A 13,035-nucleotide genomic window follows, 5' to 3' on the forward strand; every position below is an offset into this window, starting at 1 on the left:
TCGCACCGTTGTGCCACACTTGTCCTTTGAATGCAGCAAGTGAATTCGGACACAGCCTGTGACTTGCAGCGGAGTATATAGACTTCAGTTGGTGCCCGATGCCACCTAGTGGTCCTTATATATATGCCAACTGTAGAGCACATTTGGTTCAGCAAATCACATCATGAACTGGTTTGGACATCTGCATGGTACAGAAACTACTTGTTAATTCAATCCAGATGATCTGCTAAGTATTTTTTCTTATATTACGTATAGAGGCACATTAAAATTCTGCGTGTTTACCCTACAATGGACTGGTATCTTAGCCAGAATGTCTGCAGTCTCATGCCCAATGCATTTTCTGGAATGGATTTTGATAACTGCAAGATGGTTGTATTTGTAGCAAGGTGTAACTGATTCATTATTTAAATTTGAAAATTACATGGACGACTCATTTCCGGCAGTAAATATTTAAAAACAAATCTCATTATGATGTTCTTTCTGCCCGTATCATAAAAAGCTGCGCATTGCCTTGTCAAGTCGTATCAGAATATTTATGACCTCACAAGATCATGTAGAGCCAATCATGACCCACAGGTAAAAATGCAGACCATTTTCTTAATGCTAAAATGTTTAACTGGCCACAAAGCTTTTAACCCATAGAAAATAAATGCACGTCCGATCTCTACTTCAACCGAAAGAAATGCAGATTAATATTTCATTCATTGAGAAATGACTCCCTCTCAACTCTTTGTATTACATCACGTGTCAGTCCTTTAAATATTGATCTAAATGTGTGGCCCTTTGTCAGTTTCATTCAATAGCACCACTTGCATGTCCTGTGGTTTAGTCTCCATTTGGCTCATAGGAGTGACGTCTGCAAATACTAATACACTCACTGTTTTTATTAAACAGTGGTGAAAGTTCTGATGCTTCTGAACGGACTCAGAGGACTTGCCAAGCACAACCCCAGCTGCTATCGTCCAGATGGAGCCTATGGCCAGAGCAAAGCAGAAGTGCAGGCTGTCAAAAAATTAGTATTGAAACTTATGCAATAGAATCATTAATTTTGATGACGCTAACCCAGACCACTGCCCATCAACTATGAAAAACTGCCGCATGAATCATGAGTAATTACGGACTCACATGTGTGACATCCAGGCCTGTCACATGACCACTTACAGGCGTCAGACCTGTAAACATTCAAATCTGGAATCAGTACAATATTCAACTTCTGCAGTTTAGCGCCACCATATTTTCCCCGGCTTTAGAGAACATGTCACATCGCTTTCATGACATCAGAATCTTTATTTTGCAAAAAATGTAAAACAGGTTAATATACAGCGAGATCCACATGTACCTCTGTATTTAAATCATCGGCGTTTACTCCAGCGGCAGAGCAGATTTACATATTAACACTTACCGTGACATTTAAAACTGAATTGGAGCACATTTTAATAAGCCATTCTGTACAGGAAGGAAAAATACCCGAAGTTAAACTTCAACCTATAGATCGCAAATTTGGATTTTACAGCTTGTGGTGTGGGATACAAATGAATATTTACAGTTTGATGCATCTGGCCACACTTGCTAAAAAAGAATCATACAAATTGGTGCTTTAATGAAGCAGTTCAAATTTTTATCCCTATGAAAATGCTAGTGATGTGTGTGGATGGGGGGGGTAAATTAAGCTTAGTCAGGAACATACTGGGGGGAACCAAGAAACTGATAAGTCCCAAGTGGCTTGAAGTTTGATTCCAGTCAATGCCAGAATACCCCTGTCCTGGGATAAACCAGTGTGTTCTACAGAACCACGAAGAACGCAAATGACAAGCCTCCCCACTACCCAAGCACCGATCATTTACAGCCCAAATTGAAGGGGGGCTGGCAGCAGCAGGGTGGGCTTAGGATCCACACATCTGACACTCGTCTCTGTTCTCCAGGGAGCACACCATGGCCGCCTTGTTCTGCTCCTTGGTGGCGGCCGCATCGTCTCCATTGGACATGGCCGGGTGACTCTCCTTCAGCTTCTCCTTGTTGAGGGTAAACTGGATGGGGTTGGCAGCTGGCTTGGTTCTCAGGTAGTACATGCCTGTCTTCAGGCCCTGTGATGCAGAGGAGGGGTATGAGCAATATGGCCACTCAACTTCCCGTTGACAGGCCACATTTTCACACGTCGCCCAAATTAGGTACTTTAAACCAGCCAGTTATTCTAAAAACTACGTGCCAATGCAAAAAGTCTAAGTAGTTCTCTTATGAGGACTAACAAAACCCTGTAGGAACTAATTTTTAAAGCATAGTAAAATTATCTTTTACATCACATATTCTTTAATTATTTACTTGTACCTATATTACTTTATTGCACTGTTTGCCCTATTGCCCCCCGATGCACCTGTCCGCTACTCACCGGTATTCCACTGCACAAGACAATAAAATATCAAGCCTGAACATTTCACTTTCCCAGTAAACCCCGGCTGCTATCGTCCAGATGGAGCCCAAAATGTTAATCACCACAGTAACTCACTTAAAATGACCAGTCACTCCTCCATCTAGAAAATCTGCTTCATCAGCAAACAGCTGAGTGACGCTCCTCTCCACAAAACAAACATCTGCCACAAAGCTCAATGCATACGGACAAAGAGCCACACCTGCTACTGATCAAAAGGAAAAAGGGCGGGGCCACCAGAGCCACGAATAGCTGAAGAGAACAATGACGCTGAGCACGAAGGGCCTGGGAATCCCAGCCCTGAACACCCGATATTACACAGCTAATAAAACCTCATAGGCCATGACAAGTCCCACAAATTAGGAGAGAAGCACTAACCCACAGTGTCATTCTGGATTAACTCATGGAATAAAGACGAAGACGTGCAATTTAAGACTGAAGAAAACCAGAGAGCAGGATAGCACTGAATGGTGTGTAGAGATCTGTCCCTATGTTTGGAAGGTCATGGGTTCAAATCCCATAGCTCACAGTAGTCATCACCATCGGGCCCTTGACTCCTACTGGGCCAGCTGCCACTTCTCTAATCCTCACATCGCTGTGGATAAGAGTCTGCTAGTGTGATAAGTTAGCTAAATATCACATCTGGGGAGCCCACCTGTTTCCAGCCATAGAAGTGCATGCTGGTCAGCTTCCCATAGTTCGGCTCCGCAATGTGAATGTTCAAGGACTGGCTCTGGTCAATGAAGGCTCCCCGATCGGCAGCCATCTTCAGCACAGTCTTCTGGGAGATCTCCCACACAGTCTTGTATAGCTCCTTCAGGTCCGCTGGTATGCCAGGAATATTCTGAGGAAACAGGCGATATAAAACGTAAATCTAAAAATACATTTAAGTTAGACAAAGTGTTGCAACATAACAGGTGAAAAATCTGGTTACGTACAGCAAAGCCACATTTGTCAGGTGATAACAATTATATTATTATTAAAGTGAAATGTTCCAAACGGGAACATTATAAGGAGTCACCAGACCTGTCTAGCAGTCCAAGTTGTTTGAGTTTACACATTAAAACGCAAAATTAAAAAAAAAAATTGCATTTACACAAAACGCAGTTTAAAAAGTCATGAGAAACACAGAGGAAGTGAAATGAACTGGGAACCAGTGGGAGAGCTGTGGGGAATTAATGGCTCCCCCAGGTGGCTCCCCCCCCCCCCCCAAGAAGGGCTGGGAGAAACAAGTGTCACACGGGCAGTTTCTTAAACAGAAATACTGCACGTGTCACTGGAACTTAAAATGGCAGCGTCTGACAGATGTACTGGGGGAAGATGTGCGAGATCTTCCAGGAGGTGCAGATTTCACAAAAATTGGCCGTGCTGCGTCAATAATGGCCTTTTACAAGGACGCAGGACCAAATAGGGCTTAAGAAAAAAAGAAAAAAAAAACGAAGCACATGACATGAAAGCCCCCCCCCTGGTTTTTACCCATTTTAAAGGGATTTACATTTCTCCCCAAGGGGCTGTGCCCTGCTCTGTCCCTCTGACTGGGAGTGACTGTGAGCAAAACTTCAACAAGTCCTTTCATTTTTTGCCACAATCTTGGGAAGTGTCACTTTGAAAATAAAGAAGTGAAATCTGAATATAACGTTGTTCAGGATTGCTTGACCTAGTAATATTACACCGTCATTATATAATACCATTGTTACAGCACACACTACAGCCTGTAGTCTGGCTGTTGGTGAAAAGCCACTGAAAATCAAACTCGACTGAAGAGTGACTGTGTCGTTACGCCTGATCTGAGGAGCACTGGTGGAAACAGCAGACAGACCATCAGCAGCTTATGACCTGGCATAAGATTTCATTGGCTCTGTACTTCTGACGGTTCCTCTCAGACTGCATATGCCGTAATTGCCATTGTACCTTGTTCTCAATGTCTTGACATTCTGCATCTAGTCTCAAAAGCAAGCGCTTGCAGGTGCCGAACAGTCTGTCTTTTTTCATCCTCTCACAACTCTTGGCTAAATCTGCATTTCCCCCATATTTCCTGGCCCGTTTCCCACCTTCCCAACAATAAGCAAAGTAATATTAGAGGACCGGTGGCAGAACGTTCATAAAAATGCCAGACAGGAAAGGAATGCGAATACACAAAAACAAGGCGATCTTGGACTTTAAAACAAACTTATACCTTTACAATATTTTTTTAAAATCTGTTAAAATGTTTTTAAAACTAAGGATCCACCATGACCCTGCGATCTACAGCAATGGAGTGATTAAGGACATGGATCTTTGAGGAGTAGGCCTGCGCACCACCAAAGCACTGGTCTTTCAGCTGTGGATTATTCTCTGGTACAGCAGATCCACGGCTATTTCAGGACATGACCTTTGACATACCTGTATGGAGCCATTGTGGGCAATGAGCTGGTTCTTCATCTCCTCGTTCCATAGCCCTCTCTCCGTCAGATCCTTCAGCAGATGGGGGTTCACAATCTTGGAGAGAGGGGAGACCATTCAATACGCATCTCTCACGTCAAACAACATTTTGAACAACATCACTTCCAAAGCCAGCTCCCCCCCCAGGCCAGAGACGGTGCCGGCACGTGATCACAAAAAAAAAAAAAAAAAAAAAAAAAAAAAAAACTCTCCGTCTTGCAGAATTACCTGGAACTCCCCGGACAGCACCCTGCGGGTATAGATGTTACTGGTGTAGGGCTCAATAGATTCATTGTTACCCAAAATCTGGGCAGTGGATGCAGTAGGCATGGGGGCCAAAAGGAGGCTGTTACGCACCCCATGTCTGAGGGTGAAAGGGAGAAAGATGATCAACACACACACACACAAACACAAAGTGCCTTTGCAACACTTTTGTGCCGGTTCTTACTTGGCTATCTTCTCCTTCAGCGCCTTCCAGTCCCACAGGTCGGTGGGGGTTCTCTCCCACATGTCGTACTGCAGGATCTGAGGAGAGCAGAGCACACGGCTGAGCACAGCAGACTGGCTTTCGTTCTGAAGGGTGCAGCAGATGGGAAGTCATTTACACATAATCGACGGTTTGGTCGAAGTGCCAAGGCAGAGGGGCAACAACTTGGTCTGGGGTTCCAAAAGATCCAATCAACACGTTACCGACAAAATCTTAAATGACATGGGACACATTTCAAGACTATTTCAAGAGTAGCTTCACAGCCAATTGGCAATGAAGCCCTAAGAGATTCTGTCCAGTCTACATTTACTACAGTACGACAGTGCTAATTCTGAGGAAATCATGTAAAAAAAAAAAAAAAAAAAAAAAAAAAAAAGAATTCTAACAAACATTATCGCTGAAGAATTGGATAACCCACCCCCTTGCTGACAGGTGACCCCTCATAGGTCTTATAGGGGCCCAACTCAGCAGCCAGTTCACAGCTGGCTTCCAGTGCAGCATAGTAGATGGTCTCAAAGATCTGCGTGTTGAGCAGCTGTGCCTCGGGGCTCTCAAAGGGGTACCGCATAAGGATGAATGCATCAGCCAGACCCTGTACCCCAATCCCGATGGGTCTGTGCCGCTTGTTAGAGTTCTCAGCCTGAGAAGAAAGGGCAGGTGTCAGCAAGTAGGTACCTGGGCCATCAACTACCAAGCTGCTGACACTCTACAACACAGAAATTAAGGAAAGCCTATGGTTCAGATATATGAAATTACCTCAAGGATGGGATAGTAGTTTATGTCGATGATCTTGTTGAGGTTTCTCACAATAACCTTGGTGACATAGGCCAGCTTCTTGAAGTCGTAAGTACGCTCAGGGGTGACGAACACGTTGAGTGCAATGGATGCAAGGTTGCAAACCGCTACCTGCCAGAGGAAAAAGGCTGCACTTGACACAAAGTACTAGCTAGTCTGCTTTTGGTCCGGAAACACAGGCGTCTTCCAAAATTCAAACGGCTGGAGGAACCTAAGGAAGTGGACACCACCCACCTCGTCCTTGCTGGTGTACTCCACAACCTCCGTGCACAGGTTGCTGCACTTGATGGTGCCCAAGTTCTGCTGATTGCTTTTCCTGTTGCAGGCGTCCTTGTAGAGCATGTAGGGCGTGCCTGTCTCTGTCTGAGACTCGATGATCGCGTACCACAGCTGCTGGGCCTTCACCACCCGTTTGGACCGGCCCTCCTTCTCATATCTGAGTAGAAACGCACCAACAGAACCAGTCAGATGGGTGGTTGTAGCCCAGCCTGAAAAGCACAGCAGCACTCAGGCACTTCCCCTGCGATCACAGACACGCCATTCCCCATTTAAGATCTGCATCCGCACACTGCAACGTAAATGAAGCCTGCAGGACATATAGCCTCCATCTGTACCTGGTGTAGAGCTTCTCAAACTCCTCCCCCCAGCACTCGTCAAGGCCTGGGCAGTCGCTCGGGCACATCAGTGACCAATCCTGGAGCACGGTGGGAAAAAGGTGCAGAAACAGAGATGGTCATACGCTTCAGGCGGAAAGATACCAGTCTGGGATACCAACGGAACCACAACATTTTCACTCATTGCCTTCAGAGGTCCTTGAAATATCAAATGTGTAGTAAACTATCATAAATTGCCACTTCACTCCTGCACTTTGTTACTTTTTAATAATTTGACTACCATGATATAATATTAAGAGGAGAGAAAAAGAGAAATAGCCATTTAGTATATTGGTTACCTTGCATACATTCTTTGCTTAATATTTTAAGTCACAAACAGTATTTTTGTTTACATTAAGGAAGACTTGCAGCACCTCTCCATGACAACCATAAATGGACGAATGAACGTGTTCAGAAAATTGCCCACCCACCTCATTCTTCTCCACCCTCTTCATAAAGAGGTCAGGGATCCACAGGGCATAGAAGAGGTCGCGGGCTCTCTGCTCCTCTTTCCCCGTGTTCTTTTTGAGCTCCAGGAAGTCGAAGACGTCAAAGTGCCAGGGCTCCAAGTACATGGCAAAGGCCCCAGGCCTCTGTAACAGAGCGTCCACACATGAAGTCAAGTCAGCACGCCAGGTCCTTCAAAGCCAGACAACGCCGACGAATGCGGGTCATCTTCACAAAGGACGCCAGCCAATGAGAATCCGGCTCACACCACGTACACCAAATGACAGCCCCAGTCCCCTTAAATGAGGACACCCACCTTGTTCCCGCCCTGATCCACGTAGCGAGCCGTATTGTTGTAGACCCTGAGCATAGGAACCAAGCCGTTGGAATTGCCATTCGTCTACAGAAAAAAAGACCACAGAACGTTATAAATACCTCATAAAACTCACTAGATTCGCAAAAACTGTACTCGCAGCCCGAATTCATCATTTTGCAATTTAATGTAAAATTGGGGGTTCAGGTATAGTTGGGTGGGGGCAGAGTCCCACTTACTCCTGCAATGTAGCTGCCAGTCGCTCTGATGCAGCTCACAGCCACGCCAATGCCTCCGGCGGACTTGGAGATTAGCGCACACTGCTTCAGCGTGTCGTAGATACCTTCGATGCTGTCATCCTTCATCGCCAACAAGAAACAGCTGAGACGAAATAACATCGTATTACAAAAACCTGACCCGGAGGTTTTTACCACACCTCCACGTCCAACCACACCCGTCTCACCCAGGGAGAACTGGCTCCAAGGATAAATTTAGTCAGCTCCTCCTCGCGTTTACAAGAGATTCCTCATATACAAAAAATGTGGGAGGCGATTTGGAGTTAATCTCTTCAGGCACAAGGCACTGACTTTCATTTCCTTGAGACTGGTGGGCACGGCTAAGAGCAGGCTACTTCAGATGTTTAGCTCTTCTGTGATTTTTGTTTCCTGTTAGAAGATCATGAACACCTACCTGGACAGCTGGGGTCTGCAGGTGCCAGCATTAAAAAGCGTGGGGGAGGCATGGGTGAACCACTTCTCTGACAGCAGGTTGTACGTCTCAATGGCTGCATCGATGTCAGTCTTGTGGATTCCCACTGACACCCGCATCAACATGTGCTGGGGCCGTTCAGCCACTGAGGACGACGACATCAGCAGGCAATCAGTGACCGAAACCAATAGGGGAGACCCATAGCAAACCAAGCACCATAGACTACAACCCTCACACTGGCCATCAAAATGCTAAGAAGGTGCTGTGGTGGTTATTTTGACTCCCACTGCATGCAGAACGTCTAAAGTATCTACCCCAACCGCATTGCTAAGTCTTTGGGTTTGCAAAACAGAACCGCATAATCTGCTTAGACTAAAATCAAAATGCTGGGAGGCGGGGCTGCATATCACATCGCGATTATATGGCACATACACAATAATCACGTGAAAAGCAGACTTTAAACATCATACAGATGACTAATACAGCTGACTAACTTTCGGGTGCCACAACACACATCTCTAATATTTTAGGCACATTACTAATCTGCTTGCCAAATTGGGGATGCAAGTAAATGTCTGTATGGTACCGAAAAGCAAGAATATGAACAAAGGTTTCACCCATTATCTAAAGAGCAGGTGATTACCATGCATGCACACTATATAACCACAGTTACACTATATAATCACAATGACATCACGATGGTGGATAGAGGAGAGTCCTGGCTGCTACTGAGAAAAGCCATATCAGTGGTGTAACCTAAACATGTGTAGGTTCTACACCACACCTACCTTTCCCATCAATCTTCAAGAGGTAGGAACGTTCTAAAGTCTGGAAAAGAGAATGACCCCACCATGTCATTACAGTATTAATTACAACTCAAAACCAGTCAGGTTAATGCAGATCAAGGCCTCATTAATCTGAGGTCAAACTTGCCCCTTGACAAGGAAATGAAAATCACCTTAAATCCAAAGAAGTTGTAGGAGAAGTCCCGGTCGTAGATGATGGCAGAGTTCAAACGCTAATGTAAAAATAAAAACAGGGAAACAAATGGTCATATAATGTCGAATGAGTTAAGTAAGAAAAAGAAGCAGGAGCCTTGCTTACATCCTTGTTGGCCAGGACAATGTCCAGGGTCTCCTGGGAGATCATCGGAGAGTGCCGCTTATTCAGGGGGTTCTCGTAGTTATACAGATCCTCCATCACCTCTGCAAGCGAGACAAATGCATGACACTGCAATATCATAAAAAGATATAAACTCACGCTGAAGGAAATTACTGTGCCAGAACACATGGTGCACGACAAAAACAGGTCAGAAATACTGAACTGAAAATAAAGAATAGTAAAGAGAAAGAGAAAACATATAAAAAGGTCATCGAGTCGTCAAGCAAAGTGCACATGGGAGAAAAGTTGTATACAGGACGCCACATGTCCAAAAGTCCAAAAGAGCACAAACCAGACTTAACACACAAAAAACAACCCAGAAGGACCATCAGTGAAACCACATTGTCTGAAATCTTCCATAAGAGCCTAACGGTCCAAACTCCACACTCACCACTGAAGACCTTCTTAGTCTCCTTGTGCAGGTTGGACACCGCAATGCGGGCAGCCAAGATTGCATAGTCGGGATACTTAGTTGTGAGGGTGGCGGCAATCTCAGCAGCCAGTATATCCAGTTCCACCGTAGTCACACCACTGTAGAGGCCCTGGATGACCTTCATGGTGATTTGAGTCTAGGAGACGAGAGGAAAGAGGATCAGACAGCAGTAACTAAATAAGGTCAAGCGCAGAAAACCAAAATAGCAAACTAGCTATGCGAGTGCAAACATTGGACCTGGTTAACTTACAGGATCCACAAACTCCAAGTTTAGGCCATAACAGAGCTTTTGTATCCGGGAGGTGATTTTGTCAAACATGACACGCTCCTGGTGACCATCTAAGGAAATAAGGGGTCAATCAGTTTTGAAAGCATCAATGAACACATGAGACACAAATAATGTTAAATGTGCCCAACTCTCTCACTAAACATTTAGAGTATTTGGCCTTACAGACATTCCCTATACACTGGCTATTCAGAACAGCTACAGAATTATAAATCCACCCTTACATCTTCCAGCTGTTTAATGCGGTCAAGATTGTGGGGGGACCTGAGCTGTCTCAGGCAGCATAGGGCAAAGGCTGGGGTCTACTCTGGATGAGATGCCGGTACATTTACGGACAGATACACACACTCTCAGCAATTTAGTCACCAGTTCTCCTAACTGGGGGTTGTTTAAGAAGGCACTCAAACTCCCGGAGTGTGAAGCAGGGATGCCAACCAGGAACAGGGTTACCCTTAAATCCAAAAATGGTGCATTTCCGACCTTTAGAGCGGAGTCAACATAACCTACAAATCTGGTACCGAAACAAAAACGTGCCCTGTTCCGGTTAGTCTTCAAGAAAATCGTCCCACAATGATAATAAACAAAAACCTAGCGATACATATTACAATAACAGAATTTGTATTTCCACCATATAACGAAAGCGCAAAGAAACTTCCGAGTTGGGCCCGAACGTCAGTAAAGTTTACTCAGCATTTGGCGCCAAGGCGGGAGACAATAGAGCAGCATTGCACTCATGCAGCAGAACGACACACAAACTCATAACCCCACCAGACTAGGAGCTACGCGGCTTTACTTACCAATTATGGGCAAAATATACCGAAGCAAGTTTCTTTAAAGTGAGATAAACAACCTCGAACACCATTTCCTGAATATGCACTTGAACCAACCGAGGCAGCAATTTCTACATCTTTATTAATAATGCTGCTTGATTCGTAAAAAAATATACAAAAAATATTATTAAAAATAACAGCGACCCAGCAACTATGTTCTTTGGACCCTTAATAACAAGAATGGCTAGTAAAAAGCGGCTAGCATTCAGCGTTTCCGCATCTCACAGCAAGGCTACATATGACAATAATTTAGAAACACGTTCATTAAGAAACACGTTACTATAAAACTGCAATGCAAACTATCCGAAAACTCACAGGCAAGACCACTTTCATGTTTTAAAAACTACTCAGCATGCTAGTTCACAGTAAAAATGCCTTACCTCGCTTGATGACGTGCATGGCTGCTTGTTCTTTGTTTTTTCCTCAAAAAAGTGCTACAAATTTAATATAACAAAAGGTATCTTACAATGAGAAGTACCTATCTGACACTGCTTCTCACACTAAGTGCCCCAAAATGTAAGGATAAAGCGCGGACAACTTCTGCTACCCGCCACAAAATCGACTTCTGCCAAGTGAGTAGCCAATCCGTGGGCATGGAACGCAGGCGCGTCGACCAATCACAACGCGCCTACATGAATCGTTTCCGGGTGCGTCTCAGCTGTCATCTTATTAAAACGAGGATCTGGCGGGAGAGTTTGAATATTTTGTTTATTTTTAACTTATCAAATGTATCCGCAAACAGAATTCAATATGTACGAATATAAAAGTTTATCACTGATAACCAAACAAGAATCAAAATTTTATTAGAATTTGCCACGTGCGTGGTGTGAATATAGATTTAAGCGTTTCTTTGTCATGTTTTTTGTGCCAGTTCTCTGTGTACAAAGGCAAGTTATTCAAGGGTATTTGTTATTTTTCTGGACTAATATGAACATATAATCTAATAAACAGCTGAACAGTAACCCTCTAACAAGCTCTTATATATTTCATTCCTTGAACGTTAACCTAGATTTAAAATATATATACGTGGTACCAACTGAATTTATTACGCTTTATCAGTCTGTATTACACATTGCTAATTTCTCGCTTTAATTAAAGCATCCCTTTTGAAATCTGCTTTTTGTCATGTAAATACTATGGGTTTTACACTTCTGCAACCACCTTTATTAAGAAATACTGTACCGAATAAATGTAATCCATAATAAATTTATATAATGCATGGATACTGCTCGGAAAGCCAGATTTATGTGCGCAAATGTCTGCTCACTGACACGTTTATTCAGTACCCTCCGCCCCCTCCTTCTAAAGAAATACACTATTGCAACAGGTGATTATTTCAACATAGTGATGCCTGCATGCAATGAAGTTCATCAATCTAATTCCACTCTTTTCCAACCAAGTAGGCAATATCAGTTACTGGTAATTAGAAACTGGTCGTGCTAGTTTAAATGACACATGAAAGGCAGAATTTCATTAAGTCACATCAGATTACTCACATGGGGGATAAAACAGAACGAGGTCATCGCGTCTGTATGCATAAATTGCGTCATAAGTGTTGCTTATCATGGTTTTAGTTTTATAACTTTTAATAACACTGTCGCCTCACACCTCTGGGACCCGGGTTCGAGTCTCCGCCTGGGTCACATGTGTGCGGAGTTTGCATGTTCTCCCCGTGTCGTCGTGGGGTTTCCTCCGGGTACTCCGGTTTCCCCCCACAGTCCAAAAACATGCTGAGGCTAATTGGAGTTGCTGAATTGCCCATAGGTGTGCATGTGTGAGTGAATGGTGTGTGAGTGTGCCCTGCGATGGGCTGGCCCCCCATCCTGGGTTGTTCCCTGCCTCGTGCCCATTGATTCCGGGATAGGCTCCGGACCCCCCGCGACCCAATAGGATAAGCGGTTTGGAAAATGGATGGATGTTTGTAATATTATTTTGGAACATATACCTACAATTGTACTGTAATGTTCTTATCACTAAGCAAGTCCGTCTGCATTATATAATAAAATTCCCTATTCCTATTGCCTCCATAACACTGTCATGTTTTTCTAGTAAAACTGCTTATAATATATAGATTGA

The 13,035-nt window shown here is 44.1% G+C and overlaps 1 protein-coding gene across 1 annotated transcript; it reads right to left on the reverse strand.

The window, feature by feature from the left end:
- Positions 1-1,267: 1,267 nt before the first annotated feature.
- rrm1 (ribonucleotide reductase M1 polypeptide) lies at positions 1,268-11,547 on the reverse strand. Its single transcript, XM_048984167.1, has 19 exons — positions 11,340-11,547; positions 10,094-10,182; positions 9,802-9,979; positions 9,354-9,454; positions 9,208-9,267; positions 9,038-9,077; positions 8,232-8,394; positions 7,781-7,922; positions 7,545-7,628; positions 7,213-7,374; positions 6,743-6,822; positions 6,363-6,564; positions 6,090-6,239; positions 5,752-5,973; positions 5,295-5,371; positions 5,075-5,210; positions 4,808-4,903; positions 3,081-3,269; positions 1,268-2,084 (listed from the first exon to the last, which is right to left on the reverse strand). Exons 1-19 carry the CDS (start codon positions 11,356-11,358, stop codon positions 1,884-1,886), a joined length of 2,391 nt encoding a protein of 796 aa, XP_048840124.1. The 5' UTR covers positions 11,359-11,547; the 3' UTR covers positions 1,268-1,883.
- Between the last annotated feature and the right edge of the window lie 1,488 nt (positions 11,548-13,035).

Source organism: Brienomyrus brachyistius, chromosome 18 (genome assembly GCF_023856365.1).
Source record: "Brienomyrus brachyistius isolate T26 chromosome 18, BBRACH_0.4, whole genome shotgun sequence".
Lineage (NCBI taxonomy): Eukaryota > Metazoa > Chordata > Actinopteri > Osteoglossiformes > Mormyridae > Brienomyrus > Brienomyrus brachyistius.